General features: G+C 38.3%; 1 protein-coding gene across 1 annotated transcript in view; it reads left to right on the forward strand.

The window, feature by feature from the left end:
• Positions 1-18,651, forward strand: part of Nell1 (NEL-like 1) — an 887,940-nt gene that overhangs the window by 725,239 nt on the left and 144,050 nt on the right. Inside the window, exon 15 of the mRNA NM_001037906.2 lies at positions 568-663. Coding sequence (NP_001032995.1) covers positions 568-663 — 96 coding nt within the window. The remainder of the gene's footprint in view (positions 1-567; positions 664-18,651) is intronic.

Consider the following 18,651-nt stretch of genomic DNA (forward strand, 5'->3'; position numbering starts at 1 on the left):
AAAAGACTGGAGCCAGCTTAAATGTTCAGGAGTCAATGATTCATTGCTTTTATTGTTTTATAAAAAAATGTATCAAGCACCAAACATTTTTGAAAAAGGAAAGAATATATTGTCATAAAAGATAATATAAATGATACTTATTGGGAAAAATAGGTTCTAAGATACTGGGTATTAAAAAGTCTTTGCTCCCAACCTCACCTTTCACTTTTGAGCTATTTGTCTCAGATGATTTCAAATAAATCAATAAAGATGGCAGAAGAAGCCCCTGCCAATGCCAGCTCTCACTTAGCACACGTCAGGTTCAAGTACAACACTTTAAATCAATGATTTCAGTTAACTTCATATAAAGCAGTGGAAACATTGTTATATTTATTACTTTATGTACATAGAAAAACTTGAATATGCCAATACAGAGTTGTATTCCCTGGGATGGATACACACACACACACACGTGTGTATATGTATATATCTGTATGTGTCTGTGGTGTGTGTGTGTGTGTGTGTGTGTGTGTGTGTGTGTGTGATCTAGATTATGTTAGCTAAACAACGTCTTTGCTTCCATTACAGCATTCTGTGAAGAGGGTTGCAGATACGGAGGTACCTGTGTGGCCCCTAACAAATGTGTCTGTCCTTCTGGATTCACAGGAAGCCACTGTGAGAAAGGTAAGATGAATCTGACTTACTTTTCAGGTGTGTGGGTAGGTAGGGGAAGCAAGTCAAAGAGAATAAATAAAAGTTGTTTCCCTCGGGGGGTCTCTGTGAGCTGACTTAACACATTTGATAGTGGACTTTCCAAAGCTGGTCCATTTTGATGACTGTATTATGTAATGGGCCTTTTCTTTCTGGACACAGAATCTTTTTTTTCCCTTAATTTAAATTAGGTATTTTCTTCATTTACATTTCCAATGCTATCTGAAAAGTCCCCCATACCCTCCCCCCCACTCTCCTGCCCCAACTCCCACTTCTTGGCCCTGGCATTCCCCTGGACATAGAATCTTATACACCCTCCCTTCAATGTATCTCCCTTAGCCAGGCCAAGCCTTTCCTCTGCTGTAATTTGCTGTGTGTTTTCATTCAGTACTAATTAGAGATAAGGCATGATGAACTGACCTGCCCTACTTATCATCAACCCAGTAGCTGTTCACAAAACTACTGGAGTTATTATAATCTGCTGTGTCGACAGAACCTGAATAGGCAGCACTGGTCTTTGCATAAAAGCATGTTAAATAATTTTGGCAGCAGGATTATTAGTGTGCTTAGGATTTTATTTCAATATTGGTTTATTGGGTATATTATCATTCATGAACTTAATAATATAAGGCAGTTAATATCAGTATGTTCCCACTTATGTGTCTTTCTGTTCACATTAAATGTGGCATTCACACGTGGCACTGTTTAGCGAAGTCTAATCCACCTGGTGATTGGGAATGCCCTTCCTGTGCACATGAGAAACTTATAGTATTTTGCACTAGCATGCATAAGTAAACATCTATTTGTTTTTGCCATACATTTTCTGAGATGCACTGTGCTTTCCTGAGTCTGAATATCACGTTATAGATTAGGAAAATGGGCATGATGCTCTATGTAGCCTTATTAGTCAGGTAAATGGGGGTATACTTATCAAATGCTAAAGATAATAACAGATATTGTCTTCTTTCCTTTTGGCTTAAAAGCTTCTTAATTCATGTCACGGAGTTTTAAAATGAGGCCATTTGCTGGGAATAGTGGCATCCACCTTTAATGGGTGGGGAGCAGAAGTAGATAGATTTTTGAGTTAGAGGCCAGCCTGATCTATATAGAGAGCTTCTGGCCATTCATAACTATACAATGGAACTCTTTCTTGAAAAAATAAGACACACAAAAAACTGTACTTTTCTTCATTCTGGCCAATAGGTTACATTTCACTGTCTATTCTGTACCTTTGCATAATGACCATTTAAAAAAATGTCCAAATTTAACTACATTGAATATTCAGTAAGGAAATCAATAACAGACTGTGCCATTGTCTTCACATTTTTTGATCTTATCAACAAACCACCTAGCATTTATTAAATAATAATAATTAATTGGCTTATCTTTTTTGGTTTTTTTTTTTGTTTTGTTTTGTTTTTTAAAAGTGCTAGATTGCCTGAGCATCCTGGCAGGCTTGCGTTATGGAGGCTAGGAATTTCTAGGGATAACAGCTCTTGAAATACATTTAATTTTTAATTATATTTTAATGGAAAGAAGAGACAGGATTTTTAGGTTTTATCTTAACCTGGAGAGGTGGTGATAAGCATCATGAAGTTACAGACACCATGGCTAATGCCATCCCTATATACTAATGATGCTAAACCTTTTCAGTGGGTCTTTAAATGCTAGAAACAAGCATTATAAAGATAAGGTTTTTTTTCTTTTTTCTATTTTAGACTAAGTCTTGTGATATAGACTTGGCTGGCTTGAAACTCACAATATAGACCAGGCTGGCCTTCAACTCAAAGTGATTATCTGCCTCTGCCTCCAGATTGCTTAGATTAACGTTGATTACTGTCATGAGGTAGATGTTTTTACTCCCATTTATCTGGATGACATCCTAAAGCTGATCTGGGGTCAATAACATTTGCAAATAGCCCAAACTAAGAGTATTATTCAAGTTGCATCTTATAGCCTGTGATGGGCAATTTTGTTAAAATATAGATACTTTGTTTAGAATCAGCATTAAGGAGATATGGAAATAAAACAGGAAAGTAAGACCTAATATAAATTATAATACTCAATAACATTATAAATAATATTCAATGTTAAATGTTTATGGTGTAAAGAATACAATGCCTAATTCCAAAAGTTTAACTAGCACGTTTACTAAACTGTATGAATGGTAAGTATTCATACGTAGTAAGAGGTTTTGGAGTGTGTTTTATGCAATAAAATAATAAATTAAAATATTTAAATGCAGTTCAATATTTTGAGTAAAAATAAATTGTAGAATATGGAAAAATAAATTTTGCCTAAAACAAACCAAAAAATTCATAGATCCATTCCCACCCAAGGATCAAAGAGTATTGAGGATAAAGGGGCAGAATCATGCTAGAGTTAGATAATGGAGAGGAGGTAGAAACACTGTCTTCTAGATGCAACAGACAGTTGCAGTCATGAGTGTACAAGTCTGTGGTTATCTGTACCAATCATGCACATATACAACCGAAGTCACGGGAGTAGGATGGGAATAGTTGGGAGGAGGAAGCTGTGGTTGGTAGTGGAAAAGAGAATAAAAGAATGCTATGGGGAGTGGATGTGATATCAACACATTTCAAACAAGTAAGAACCTGTCAGAAAACAAATTAAAAATATATTTCTGAATCACTTCCCCCAGACTAGGGGAATTGGAACAGGAAGAGCGGCTCCACAAATTTCCATTTCCACTGAGAAGCACTGGGTACTTCAAAATTTCATCTAAATATCTACTACATATTTTAAGATTACAAATCACTGAAGGGAGCATTGCGACACAGTAGGGCCAAGGGTCAGTAGCAGTCCCGGGGAAGTTACTGAGGATCCTTTTGCTCTATCAATCATCCCTTTGTCCTATTTTCCATATACTATAGTAGATATTTGAAGCGCTCCTTATTCTTCTGCCTCTAAGGTGAAGCACAGCACAGTGTGGTTATAGAAGAGCATCAAGACCAGAGACAGGAAGGAAATGTTTCTAGGCAAGTCCTTTCTCTCTAGATAGATATTCAAGTTGTAACCAGCAATTCCACATGCTTGAATTCTCAAAGCATCTCCCATGGAAAAGGCCCATTAATGTAAAAATCTTCTGTACGTGGTATTTCTCTGAGCACATTCATCCATTTAATTCTGGCCAGTTCTGTGGGATTCTTCAAAGAAAGGATCAAATGCACGCTTTTCCAATTAGTTGTGCACAATGGATCTGGGTGAGTTGTATGGAGACCATTGCAAGCCTGTCCTCTCTGGGTTGATTTTTTTTTTCATGTTACTCATTATGAACATCAAGTCTATTGGCTCCTGAGAAATTCTGCTTTCATGGGAATCACAGAGCCAATGGCAGCAGGCTGGTACTCTGTATGAGCCTGTGGCTCAATTGCACCAAATCGTCTATTTGTTTTGTTGCAGGGCTAAATGGGCTTACTTGAGCCAGTTATATTTATACATGTTTCTCTGGATCCTCCAGTTACTGTTTTTACTCAATGCTTGTGATATTTACCCTCTCAAAATTCAACTACACTTGCTTTGGTTGCTAAAGTTGTTCTTTTAAATACAATGTTAGCTGTAATGGGTAAAATGACAGACTCCATTTGAATATAACACAAAGATCAGTAACTCTCCACTTCCTTTCTGTTGAGATGGGTTTGTTAAACATCAAGTTTTCATTTTTTCCCTGTTCTTTCCTGGACATGTCATATTTTTAAATTTACCCTTTGGGTATCTCTTCTTTATGCATTTGGCATGATTTAGTTTCATGTCAACATGGAAATTTATATAGACTAAGAGGACCATAATGCTAGGTCCTATTATTCTGCTAAATGAACATAGTATTAAACTGCCCCTTGACTTTTTATCTTTATCCCCACAGATTATTGCATCCCTCAACCCTCATCAGAGAGGTTTGTTTTTACAGTAGCTGGTTATTTCTACAGAATCCCAGAACTAGACAACACACAGAGAATAAAACAAACTTCTCTGATCAGCTGTAAATGGGACTTTTTTTTTCATAAATGGGACTTTTATATGACTCTTTCTACACAAAACTGTGGTATCCCCTTGGAAAATGACTTAAGGAGTAGATGTCTATAGCACAATATTTTTTATAGATATTACAGCACAATGACACATGGATTCACAGCAGCTGTGATATGCAGGAGACTTGTACAGGATCAAGCCATCCAGAAACCCAGCATGGATAGGGGTTGGGCTTATAAAGTTCCACCACCTAGTTGAGAAACTATTGGGAATTAATGGTTGCCAGGGAAGGGAGAGTCAATTTTCTTCAGGGATGCCTTTCCTGGAAATCTCCTCATGGACCAATAAATGGTCCCAGGGCTACAGAGATAACACTAAATAGACTCAGTGGGGTTGTTGTGGCTTGTTTGTTTTGGGGGTTTTGTTGTTTTTTTAGAATGCATGAAGTTGGAAGGTAAAAGTTCAGGACTTTGGAGTTGGCACTAGATCACAAGAAGTCTCCAACTTGAATCCTTCATCTACAGAAATTCTGTTTCCCTGCCTATTAGTAGCCTGGTGGCCCTGACAGACTGACAGGTGATTAGGATTATTTTCAAGACAGATACCTGCCCTTCACCTCAATCTTAGTCCAAGTTCAGAGAGCCATATGCCAAGCTTTAACTTCTCCTTTGCCCTGCCATGTACTAGGGGCAGGCCCTGAAACTTCTAGACCAGCATGAGCTACCAGGTGCTATGTACCTTGTCATCTGGAGAATGCTTCTAGGTGTTCTTGAAACCTCCTACCCCCAATCCTACCCTGGGATGGGTTTTAAAGGGAAATTCTTCTCATACTGAAAGTGAGATCTTGACAAATAGTCAAGGAAGTTCTCCCCTGGGTCCATGAGTGCCTGATGCTGGATTTCCTAAGTTACAAGTCCAACACAAATTGCATGTAAAGGTTGCCTTAGACAGAATGCATCATAGTGATAATGAGGGTGGAAAATGCCATTGGGATACTTGGAAAAAGAGTCCAGGAGTTTAGGGCTGTTTATGGTAGCATTGTCAGCCAAATTTCTGTGAAGCTGTTAGCACCTTTGCTGTTCAGAAAGGAGCCAATCATTTTAACAGATTGACATTCGCCATAAAATAAATGAAGGCTATTAGGAATTACCCTGTCTAGGCTGCATGCAGAAAAATAATAGCTATTTAGGTGGCAGGCAGTGCTTGCCTCCCACAAGGCAAGCCTGTACTACTGAACTGTGAAAGTCAAGAGTTTGTTTCAGAATCTCATTTTTAATCCTTTGTTCTGGAACGTACAAACACCACTGTGACGTGAAGGGTACTGGCTAAACAGAAAGCAAGGTAGTTTTCTATGACCCTGTGACCACCCAGATCCCAGAGTTACTAACTAACCTTAGCACATCCTTGTAAGCCTTTGTGTCTAAGAACATGTACCACACTATAGAACATGTAGAGAAAAAGCTCACTGAAGCTTCAAGCTAGATCTAGAATGAATATAACTCAGGACTCCCTTCACTCTATTCCAGTAAGATTCATTGGTTAGAAAAGGCAGATATCAGTGTACAGTTTGGTCCAAAATAGGACGGATCAAAGATCAAGATCTATGCATTCCTCCTGGTGTTGGTTGAAATGATAAGCAGTTTCTGATGTCATGAGGTAAGGTGGTTTTATCACAGTCTCCAGTTAGACAGAGACCTCAAAATTATCTGTGGATGAATGCAGTTTTGACCAAGTAGATGGAGGTCATGAGGAGAGGTCCTGGAAGATTATTGTATTAAAGGATGCCTTGCTATGAAAATCTTTCCTGACCTCCCTAGTCCTTAAAAGATAAGTGTCAAATTTTATAGCATGTCCCATAAAGACCTGTGTAATTAAGCCTTTGCCTCTCTCTCTCTAGCTTTATCTCTTCCTCTTCTAAGTCTGAAAGTGTAGACCATTTTCAACTACTCTCAATCAGTGTAGGTTTTCAGATATCTAAGCTGTTCTTCACATTTTTTTTCTTTTTGCCTACAAGATATACAGGCTTAAGTATTTATCATGAATATATGTAATATCCAATAAGAGGAATGTCTGGTTGTTGAAAGTCCCTGATAATTCAAAACAAATTTATTCTCTTACATTCTTTTGTGTTCTTTCATATTCTCTATGTTGAGATAATAAATCCACCTGTTTATCTTTTTCATAGGCCACCCAAACCATTTAACCCAGTGTTTGACATTAGTGTAGAATCTGTGCTGGATAGTTTATGTCAACTTGACACTGATAGTCATCTGAGAGGAAGGAACTTCTATTAAGAAAATGCCCCCATATGTCATGATATTCATGACATCAGTATCACACTCACTGAAAAAAGTAATTATCAGGCGCCTATGTGCTAGTTGTCTAAGGAGCAAACCTTTTTCTAGTTCTTATTCTAATACTCATCAACTGCTGATATTCTGGAGGTGGCTGTGTCCCAGCCATTGTATATGTGCTTGAATAGTCGAAAAGACAGATATCACTATCATTCTTGATTAATAAATGAGGGAACTGAGGGTTGAAGGGGTTGGCATGTTGGAAATCACACAAATGGGATTGGTGTGTATATCTATAGCATACCATACAATTTCTGTCTATTTTTTGGCTCTACTTTTTGCACTATTAAAATATTCTTGACAATCTTTCATTTTTCTTCTGTTCAAATCACTATCATTTCTATCATCTCAGGTTTCATAACTTTTCAGAGTTTTAACAGAAAATTTTTGGTAAGTGATATTCTCAAAGTTTATAATCCTAGATGCAGAAAGAGGAAAAAAAAAGAAAATAGAAAATTTTATAAAATATTACAAAATTTTACTGAAACATACAAAGGATTGTGAGTTACACAAAATATAAATATATAGCTCGATGGATTTATTTATTTTAACTTGGCATCTCATATACCTCAGGCTGCCCAAATACTATAGCTGAAGATGACCTTGAACTTCTGATCCTCTTGCTTCCAGAGATCTGGGATGGCAGATATGCATCTTTGTGCCCAGTTTACACTGTTTTGAAGACTAAACCTGGGACTTCATGCATTCCTGGCAAGCCTTTGCCAACTAAACTGTGTCCACAGCTCCCATTCTTCTTTTAAATTACTGGAACTATTCTTTCTTTCTCCACAGAGTTGGGGGTTAATTCAAGTAATTGATAACTATATTAGATTTCCTTTCATAGTTCTTTAAATAACTACAGTCGTGGTTCTTTAAATAACTAGAGTTACTTTCAGTTGGAATGTTACAACTCAATAAGTTGACTTATTGACATATTGACTATGACGTGGCATGAACAGGTTCTTCTGTGATCATGTCTTTTTTTTTTTTTTGATGCTTCTTTTGCTTGAAGGTTCTTTTCTTACTCTAGATTTGGAAATTTTCTTGTTCTAGTTTTATTGTGTAGACTTTCTATACATATATCATAGCTCCTTCTTCTGTCTCATGGATTCTTAGGTTTGGTATTTTGATCATATCCCCAGCTCTTGAACACTGATTGCTGTGATGATTGAGTAGCTTTTCTATTTACAGACCATTCAACATGTCTTCCTCCCTGTCCTCCACCCGTGATGTCCTCATTCTCTCTCACCTAGCAAGCATATCAGTAGCAGTTGGTTTCTTCTGTGCATTTTCCTTGGCTCACTGAGGTTGTTTCCCCCTTTATTTCTACATATTTTCAACTTCAGTTTTCTTGTTGATCTTTCCATCTATGTAGACTTTCCTCCTATGTTTTTGGTTTTCTTATTCATTTTAAAGACTTTGTCCTTTGTGGATTGACGTTCCTAAGTTCTAGAGTAAAATCATCTGCTTTATCCCATCTCCCTGAGGACACATGACCAGAAGTCATGCCTCCTTCCTTTAAATGTTTCTTGGGTTTCAGTGTTCTGATTTGTACATTGGCATTTGGAATGGCTTATCTGGTTTTATTTGGGAATCTTTGTTGAACAGCTCCTTCTGAAGAACTCAGTGTCCAGTCTGCTTTGGAGTAAGGCATTGGCTTCCATCTTCATGGTAGTCATAGGGCTTCAACTCATCTTTCTTCTTCTTCTTCTTCTTCTTCTTCTTCTTCTTCTTCTTCTTCTTCTTCTTCTTCTTCTTCTTCTTCTTCTTCTTCTTCTTCTTTTTCTTCTTCTTCTTTTTCTTCTTCTTCCCCTTCCCCTTTCCCTCCTGCTCCTCCTCCTGACTTCGGCTGTCCTATCAATTTGTGAAGTTATGAAACTATTTCTCTTTTTCTTCTGCCCAAACTCCTCTCTTTAAACAGGTTGCACAGAAGTAGTTTCCTCTGCTCTACCACATCACCCAGATTTCCCCTTTTTTTATTTGAGAAGAAGAGCTACTGTAGAGGTAGTAGAGGAGAGTTCTGTGTGACTTTTCCATTTAGAGAAAGCAGTAACTAGATCTCTGAGTCTAGAACACACTTGCTAGATTTCGTTTTTTAATTATTCTACTACTTCTGTATGATTCAATGTTTTCATCCCTCCTACTTAGTATTTTATTATGTTGTGAGTGTTGTGGGGATTTTTCCTCTATCTTACTTTTCTACTTACTAAGTTATTCACTTCCATTATTCTGTTTGTCACTGATTAAAGGCTCTTCTATCTAGTGGTTTTTTGTTTTGTTTGTTGTTTGAAGATAATGGGAAGAGTTTTTGTTTCATGATTCCTCCCTAGCATTCACTTTGTTAAGTTCATCTTTTCCTGTTACTTTGCTTTTTCTTGGGCATCTTTCCTTTTTCTCAGGCATCCCTACCTACCTGCTCATCTTTTACATAGAAGCATTAAAGATGTTTATTTTAAACTCACTTTTCTGTGTGGCATGGTGATTCACAGATTTTGCAAAGATTAATTGCCTATTACCCTGGAAGGAAATGATTAAATTTCTAGATGCATTAAATGTGGTTGCTGGTATGCCTAGAAACAACTAGGCTGCAAAAGGCAAGAGTTGAAAAGTTCGGTCTATAAATTTTCACTTGGTAACCCTCTGTGCCGTGGTACTTCTGTGCTCATCCATCTGGATTTGTGGTACCCTATGCTGAGAACAGTGCTGTAGCATCTGCTGTGTTGAGAAAGGCAGGAGATGGGCTGGGGTGAACAAAAACTCTGAGGAACTGCTTTTTAATATAATTTCAAGTTAATTTTTCTTGTTTAGCCTCACTATTGTTTGAAGTTGCTGAGATAAAACACCATCCATTCTGGGATCCAAGGTGTGAAGCAGGAGGCTTTGGGCCTTTTCCTCAGTTGGGCTCTGAGCTATTTTTATTATATCTTCCAGTTGAATTAACACTCATCTATCTCTTTTCTGGTTTCTGAAATTATGTTGCCCTCATGTCCTTTCCTGTGTGCTTTGCCTTTGAGGCCTCAGACCTTTTGATTTATTTTGTACTATGTAGTTATTAGTGTTTGAAGGGGAAAGCAGAGGTAGGTATGCATATTTAACTCAGTGTCTTCAATCAGAAGCCAGGTTCTCACTTCCAAAATTGTGTTTGACCCCCAAAGGAAAAGTCCTAAAAAACACTGACCAACATGATGATTTATATTATTCCTTTGAAAATAATCAGAGGGTACAAATGTTTCCTCTTTGAGAAGGTTTAATAAGGCCAGGGGAAGGGATGAGATTTTATAAATATCCTATCTCAATGACTCCTTAAAATATTAGGAAGGAATGCATGAAAAGATGAATATATTGCTTTTGGAAACAGAATATCAACATAATTTCAAGCACTAGTAGAGCATTATTTAAGATGTTAAGTGTTTGAACTGTTGTTTTAAATTTTCAGAATGCTCTGGGAATAAATTATCTTGCCACTAAGGACGCTAAAATTGAGTTGAAGAAAAATATTGAGGGCTATTTTACATTAAATTTCTTTGAAATATAATTTCTAATTATTTGGAGGTGATAGTTTCAGTGTTTGGGAAATGACCAAAGGAATGTAAATAAGGCAAGGCAGTAAAAGGGAACACCATGGCATACTTAATTGGGGTTGAAGGACAGTCAAGGCACCATAGACTTGAGCTCTGGGGTCAGACTCACTTAGCAGTTTCATTAATGATCTGGAAGAAGGAGGATTCAACAAGTTAATTAAATCTACAGAAGGCCCTTTCTGGAAGTTATAAATACCAGGAGAACTAAGAAATAATAAGCAAAAACTAGGAGGTCAAGAGCTACAATAGCTGTGGGCACAGAAGAGCACAATTAAATTTGGGAGGAATAATTGTAATTGAATACATTTCATTCAGTGAAAAGGGGAGTTAAAGTATAGTCAATTAATAGTGCTCAGAACATGGTAGCTTTGGAAGTCCTGCAGGCTGATGAAAGACTTATTTATCTACCAGAACAGGACTTTCTAAATTCAGAAATAAATTCATTTAATAAAAGAAAATATGGTTCGTGATGAATTTATTTATTCATTTTTGTTAATACATAACTGAGTTGGCTAGTTTCCTTAATAAATTTCTCCAACCTTCAGAAGTGCTTATGTTATAGTGTAGTATAGAGAGTAGACAATTAGAAATGCATGTTACCATGTTCTTGAGGTCTAGGTCAGGGGGGTTATGGCAAAAACACAGCATGTAGAATTACTGAGACAGGTCCCACTAAAGAGAACTGTTGGTGTGAAGTTATGAGGTTGGGAATATTGGATGGTATCTTTACTCCCTATTCCAGGAGCACAATTGACTCTAGGAAGGCCTCTAAGATCTGTGTAGTAGGAAAGCTTCTATACTTCCAAAGATCAGTAGACCTCTACTGAGACCTAGAGATTTTAGAGCTAACTCTGAAGTACATGTCATGCCCATTAGAGCAGAAAAACAGCAGAATGGGAAAACAAATAGGCAACATGTCAGTCATAAACCTTGTCTGTGCCAAATGATCCTCAGCACTTTACTTAGTGACCACTTTAATTCTCAGATTAATTCTATAGGACAAGTCATTCCCCAATCAAAAGAAAAACAGGAGTCTAAAAATGTCAGACAAAGCACCTGAGGTCAAGCTTATATGAGCCTAGGGACCGCACTGCATTACAAAGTCCCATAGAATATTAAGTGAAACGTGTAAAATGCATATATATATATATATATATATATATATATATATATATATATATATATATATATATTTCTATGGGATAAATCTAAGCAGAAAAGCACTTTCTTCTGTAATTGCTATTGACAGAGCTTGTTCTGCTAGGTAAAATGGGCAAGCAGGGATCATTCTTCAACTTGCAACAATGACAAAACAATTGTCTTAAAGGGAAATATGGATGATACCTTGATATATTGATTAATGGTCTTGGGGGGTGAAATCTATCAGCCAGTTAACATATAGTAAACACTACACAATTGTGCAGTGTGCTCAGTCTGACCACAGTCAGTAAAAATAGAACCCCAGTGCTACTATTTTAGAAGCTGCATCTTTGAGAGTTGAGGCATACTTGTTTAAATATTCAGATATTATACATGCTTAATTAAATTACATATTAAAAGTCTAGATAGCTATTAGCTGAAATTTCTCCCTTTTCATTTGTATAGGTCACACTGCCACCAGTTTTAATAGGTTGCTGGGGCCACTGACCTTATTCAGAGTTAGTTATCATCACAATGAGAGTTGAGGGAGTTAGAAAGAGTGAATAAAACTTTTCTGTTTGGAAACAGTTAAAAATGGATAACTCTTTTTAGGATGTATACTCAGAAATGATACTAACCTTGGAAGTGGACAAATAGAGAGATGAACTTTGTTTTTTCCACACTGGAGTGTGAACAAAAAATGAGGGAGAAATGGCCACCCAACAAGAAGGGGCTTGTGTGCTCAATGCTGTGGCTTCTCTGCTCTTCTTTCCTCATAGCACTGAACTCCTCAGGCTCAGAATCCTGAGCGCCCAGTTGAGATGGTCTCTGTGTTCATAATAGAAGCAAGCTGTTTTGAACTGGGACCTAGTTGCATTGAGAGATGTCCATCGTTGCTTCTGGAGGCAGACCAAGTAGATTCCAGAATTATATTCAGACAAGTAGCTGCTAGACCTGTGAACTTATGTTTTGCCAAGTGAAATGCATAAAAGAAGATAGAGTTTCAGTTTATGGCTATTAGAGTGCATAGTACCTTCTGAGAACACTGGAAGAATTTATCCATGGCAGATTGGAATCATATCTATTACTGTAGTAACAGTACATTTCTGTCATTCAGTATCATGGGAGAAATATCACAGGCCATGCCATGGAGTGTAGAACCTTGGAAACCATGAAATATTAAAGGTGTAATTCTACTTTTTGACATCTGTGGAAATTGCATTGGCCTCTCTGAAAATAACACCTGAATCTAGTCTCAAATATGAAGAAGGGACTTGGAAAAAATAACAGAAAAGCGACAATCAATGCACAAAATCAGCCAGGTTCGAGAATTTATTGATTAAGAAAAACAAACAAAAATACTAGCTGAGATGACAGCGAGACTAAAGAGACCAGATCAATCCACAGGCACATTAAATGTCTTTTCAATACTGTCTTCGATCACAGTAGCAAGGAGAGGGAGCTTTGCTTGAAGCAGTATTCATGTGTGTGTGTGCAGAAAACAAAACTGCCTGCATCATATAAATGACTTTTTCCAGTGTCTTGTCATCAAGGTCTCTGCAATCCATGAAGCCATTCTCATAGACTTGCAAACCACACACAGTGGGGAAAACATTTATAGGGAGCCAGGGTTGTGGGAGGTAGTTGTGATACAGCTACTTTCTAGAGATTTTCTAATACCAGGAATTGAATTTACCATGTTTGCCAATGCATTCACATGTAACAAATTATAGACACATTAGTCTGGCTCATTTACTTAAGAACAAATGGTTTCAAAATGCCAGGCAAAGGGGAAAACTTATAGATAATTTCTAAAGGAAAGACTCAAATCCAAGGAGTTGGTAGTAAAGGAAGGCTTGAACCTCAGTTTTGTTTATTCCACATATGGCTTCTTCAGTATTTAAGTGTATTAAGTACTGAGAGGGCAGGGATAGAGCCATGATGAGAGAAGTACCTGCATTCACACATGCCCAGTACTTTCTGTATAAATTATCTGAAAGATTCAGATCATCAGATGTCAAGAAAGATAAGAAAGACACGTTAAATCGTTATTAATCCATGGTTTGAGAGCAGTCACTGTGTCGGAGAGGCAGATGGCATCTGGGCAAGGTTTGAGGGATATGCTGCTTTCCATTCTTAGAAGAAAAATCAACAAAATTTTAGTAAATGACAGTCACATGGCTTTCATCTTAAAGGGTGACTTGGAGACATCCACCTCAGGGAGAAAAGTATTGGAGGCACAGAAAGGTGAGTAAAATTCTGTGCCCTGCAACTGCAGGCCATGCCTGGGGAAAGACAAACGACCCAGCATGGGAGGAAGGCTCGTGTTGTGCTTATTTGGATTAACCTCAGATTACAGGGGTATTAATCATCGCCCTCGGTTGCAGCACATCTTGGGGCCATCACTGCACTTTCCCTCCTGCTTATTTAATCTATTCTGTTTCTCAGTTGCATTCTCTTCTTGTACTTCATCATACAGCCTTCTAACACATCACAGGTCCTTGCACACTTGACTGTGTTCCTTAACCACCAATTGCTATTTTGGGACCCAGATTTATGGAGGTGATATAATCCTACATATTTTATGACCCAATCTCTCTTTAAATCCCCACATTTTTGTTTATAAGGTTTCAGTGGGTTATCTGATACATTCAAAGTCAGCTGGCTCTTCTGATCCACCTTATAGTGTTGTGTGCGTTTCCACCTGATTTCTCACAAGTCTCATTCTCCCTCCAACATAATAAATGCAACTGTGAGGACAGACTCTTATATCTCCCTTCATGGTCATGTGCCCCCTTGAGACATGGCCCCCCACATATCATCAAAGTGTAGAATGAAATGTGAATTGTTTTTGACTGAACATTGTCAGAGTGTCTGCAGGGCCTTGTGTAAGACTACATTCTATGGCCATTGCTGGGGTGATGGACATGCTGTGTGAGCCTGCTCACGAGTGCCACCATGGCCTTTTTCTGCTTTACATGGTTGATGATCATCTGTCTCTCTCTTCGTCTGTCTGTCTGTCTGTCTGTCTGCGTTCCTGCTTGCCTACCTATGGTCTCTCTCTCTCTCTCTCTCTCTCTCTCTCTCTCTCTCTCTCTCTCTCTCTCTCTTTCTTTTTCTCTTGCTTTGGGTTCTAGTTCTCCATTGTGAAACCAATTAGGAAAATCTAGCCCCTCCACAGGTGAACTTTTCAATATTCAAGTGACAGACCTAAATTTACCCAAATCAATGACATCTTTTGTGTTTTGCCTTTAACTCTCAGATGTCATGTTCACGTTGGGTCATGGTGCAGTTCTCTCCTGGATCCATTGTCCCGTATCCATTCCTGTGAGTTCCAAGTCATGGGTGATGTTGATGAGCACCCGATGCCCTCTACATCTATAGTTTTTGACTTTTGGAATCTTGTTTTCATGTCACCAGTGTCAAGCTATATTAGAAAGGAAAACTGGCATGGCATACACAAACATTCAGATATCTCCATTTCATTAACACATTTCCCTTTACCTTCCAGTTTTGTAGGGTTGTACTGGTTCCATCGATTTTCTGTCTGCTTGTCCACTGGTGTCAAAGTGAACTATCTCCATTCACCATGGTGTCAGGATGTTGGGGACAGCATCAACATCAGAAGGCTCAGGAAGACATGGCCTTCCTATGTGCCAGCGTAGGGAGTGGATATTGAAAGGGCCCGTGTCAGTCAAACAGAAAATAAGACACTCCAAGACGCATGGATGGCAGTAATGACAACTTGATAGTATGCCTTTGAAAGTCACAGTTTCAGAAAGAATATGGCAAGAAAAAGCACCACATTTGCTTCCATTCCTTTCCTTCTACTTAAATTATACAACCTTTTCTATAACACCAGCTGTTAAATCTGAAACACCCTTGCCATAAAGCAATTTTAATAGAAAATACAAACTGTCTTTTCAGTGAAAATGTAAAAGATTTTTATCAGTTGATAACATAAGTACTTCAGTCTGATCTTCCCTGGGAGCCAAATATATATTGTAGGTAATGTGAGTCACCCATGTAGGAAATCATGAGGTTGTTCCAAGTATCCAGAAAGAAACAAAAAGTTAAAAGGGACAGTTTTACTTCTTTGACAAATGTAAAAAGACATTTTTTTCTAAGTTCTTAAATAAAATTGCTTACCTGACAAACTACACAGGGAGGGGGAGGGGGAGAGAAGGAGAAAAGAGGAGGGAGAGGAGAGAGGGAGAGAAGGAGAGAGGGAGAGAGAGAGGGAGAGAAGGAGAGAGGGAGAGAAGGAGAGAGGGAGAGGAGGAGAGAGGGAGAGAGAGAGGGAGAGAGGAAGAGGGAGAGAGGGAGAGATGAGGAGGGAGAGGAGAGAGGGAGAGAGAGTGAGAATTCTGTGTGTGTATCTATGGGGTGTCTGTGTGTGTGTTTGTGTGTCTTTGTGTATGTTGTATGTCTTTGCGTGTTTATGTGTATGTGTGGTATTTGTCTCTCTATGTGTTTATATATGTGCGTATGTGTATGTGATATATATGAGTGTGTTGTGTATATGTGTGTCTATTTGTCTGTGGTGTATGTGTGTCCATGTGTCTCCATCTACATGTGATATTTGTATTCATGTACATATGATAGATTAACACTATCTCTGATCTTAAAGTATAATTCTGGGCATCCAGAATTTGTTTACTGAGGAATACATGCCATGCTGCAAGTGGGTGCAGACTGTGCCTTGGGCATAGCTATGTTTTCAGTACAGTTTCCATTCCTCTCCTTTCATTTAATGTTTTAAAAATAGGAAAAGAGTTAGGTTGCCACTTAAATCTTAGAAATGATCTTCAAATCTGACACCAGCATTAAACATTTATATCTAGACTTTCAAAGAGCCGGTGCTGGCTTAGATAATTCAGTGGGCTTTCCTGTTGCTTCTTGCAGCTGTCAAGAAGTGGCCAGTGATATCCTTGAGTTCCTTGGATTTTCAGCTGCCCATCCTGGTGTCAGTTCATGCAGAAGGAATCTATACTGATCTGATCTGGCAACTGTTTTTGAAGGATTCTCTTCTGGCCCATCCACATACTTAGAACATCTCCTTAATTACCATCTCTTGGCCATCTGTACAGAAGATTTAAGGCAAAGTTCTTACCCACAATATTTTCTTTTACAAGAAGAAGTTTAGAGATGTTCATTTTCCCACACAGTTCTCATTTTCTATTGGTGAATTTTCAAACTCTTCAATTATAAATCAATGAGGCCTATACACTTATATATTCTCCCCATGCAGCCCCCATCTCTACTGACTCTAAGGCTCACACATTCAAATGGAGAAAGGCAAAATAAATACATAAAATATGAACTGTAGAAGCTTCAAAACAAGTTTGCTCTAAGCCCCATTCAAATGTTTATTTCTTTTTTTCTTTTTCCTTTTTTTTTGGGGGGGGGGGAAACAGAATGCAAGCATGGAGATTATTTCCTAGAACCCACTCACCTTTTTCTCAAAAGAGTCTCTAGTGGCCTAGAGCTCATCAAAGAGGCTATTGTGGCTGGCCAACAATTCTTGAGGATTTTCTACATTTATCCTTCGAGTATTGGGTTTATAGATACATAGCCCCGTGCCTGTCAGTGTAGCCAATCTTTGTCTACTTGTGGGTTCTTATTTCTTTAATCCTTCTTCACCCTTTTCCATCCTTTCAACTCCCTAACACTAGATAGGAGAAAAAAAAAAGGATAGAGAGGAAATATTGTCTGTAGATTACTTCCTGCTAATTAGGGGCCTCAAGTTCCTTAGGGTAAGTTTGATCTTCAGTCAGGATAATCTAATTTCTTCTTGTTTCTTCTTGCTCATAACTACTTAATAAAGTATTATTCAGAGCAACTAACAGCAACCAACAACTATCAACCAACCAACCAACAACCAACCAACCAACAACCAAAAACCTACCACCTCTCTTGGGGTCCTACCTTTTATATACCTTCAGAAAAGTCTCCAGAATTCCAAACATCACACAATAACAGAAACTATCTGCAGCTGGCAAAAACAACCCTGCTAGAGCATGAGGCAAATCACAGTCAGTTGCTATAGACAATCTGAAGCAGCCCTATATCCTATCCCTGGGATTAGAATAAAAGTCCTTTCTCTCTCTCCCTCTCTCCCTCTCTTCCTTTCTTCTCTCCCTCTCTTCCTTTCTTCTCTCCTTCTTTCCTTCCCCTTCTTTCCTTCCCCTCCCTCCCTTCCTTCCTTCCTTCCTTCCTTCCTTCCTTCCTTCCTTCCTTCCTTCCTTTCATTTTCAAAGAAACCAAAATTCTTAGTACATGGCAGTTTTTATATAAACTGTGATGATCAAATTCAAGTCCTCATGTTCACATAACAAGCAATTTCATACCCAATAATTGACCTTTGTTTAAAGGTGGCCTTTGTGTTATAATCAATTTTCATGTCATCTCACATGGTAGGAGGAATACTTTCAGCTACTTTCTTTAATGTAAGCAGACATCTGAACTAAAAGATCTTCCCTCATGTTAGTGACATCAGTAGCGCATAGAGCCTGTTGAAGTGGCTGAAAACCTTCTCTCACTTGCTAAAGTCACCCTGAAATGGAGCTGAGCACTGCAGCTCTTGATCAGGCCACAGTGTGATGACGAGAACAGCTAAGCATTGTTTGTCCTTGTTGACACTGGCTGATTCCTAAAGAATCGAGTAGTAGCTCAGTTGTTAATAACTGTAGGGAAGGCACTGACAAGAGGTGGTTGGTCTACTGCTAAGTGTACCCTTTGTTTCTAATATCGATGCTTACTTGTACCACATAGCATTAATTTTTGTTTCTGTACATTAAAACCCCACTTTATGCCCCTCCCTCTCCTTTTACAGACTAGAGGGAATTCAAACTCTACCACACTAAGTGGGGGTCTCCCCAGGATCCCAGGACTAT

This window comes from Mus musculus, chromosome 7, assembly GCF_000001635.26.
Source record: "Mus musculus strain C57BL/6J chromosome 7, GRCm38.p6 C57BL/6J".
NCBI lineage: Eukaryota > Metazoa > Chordata > Mammalia > Rodentia > Muridae > Mus > Mus musculus.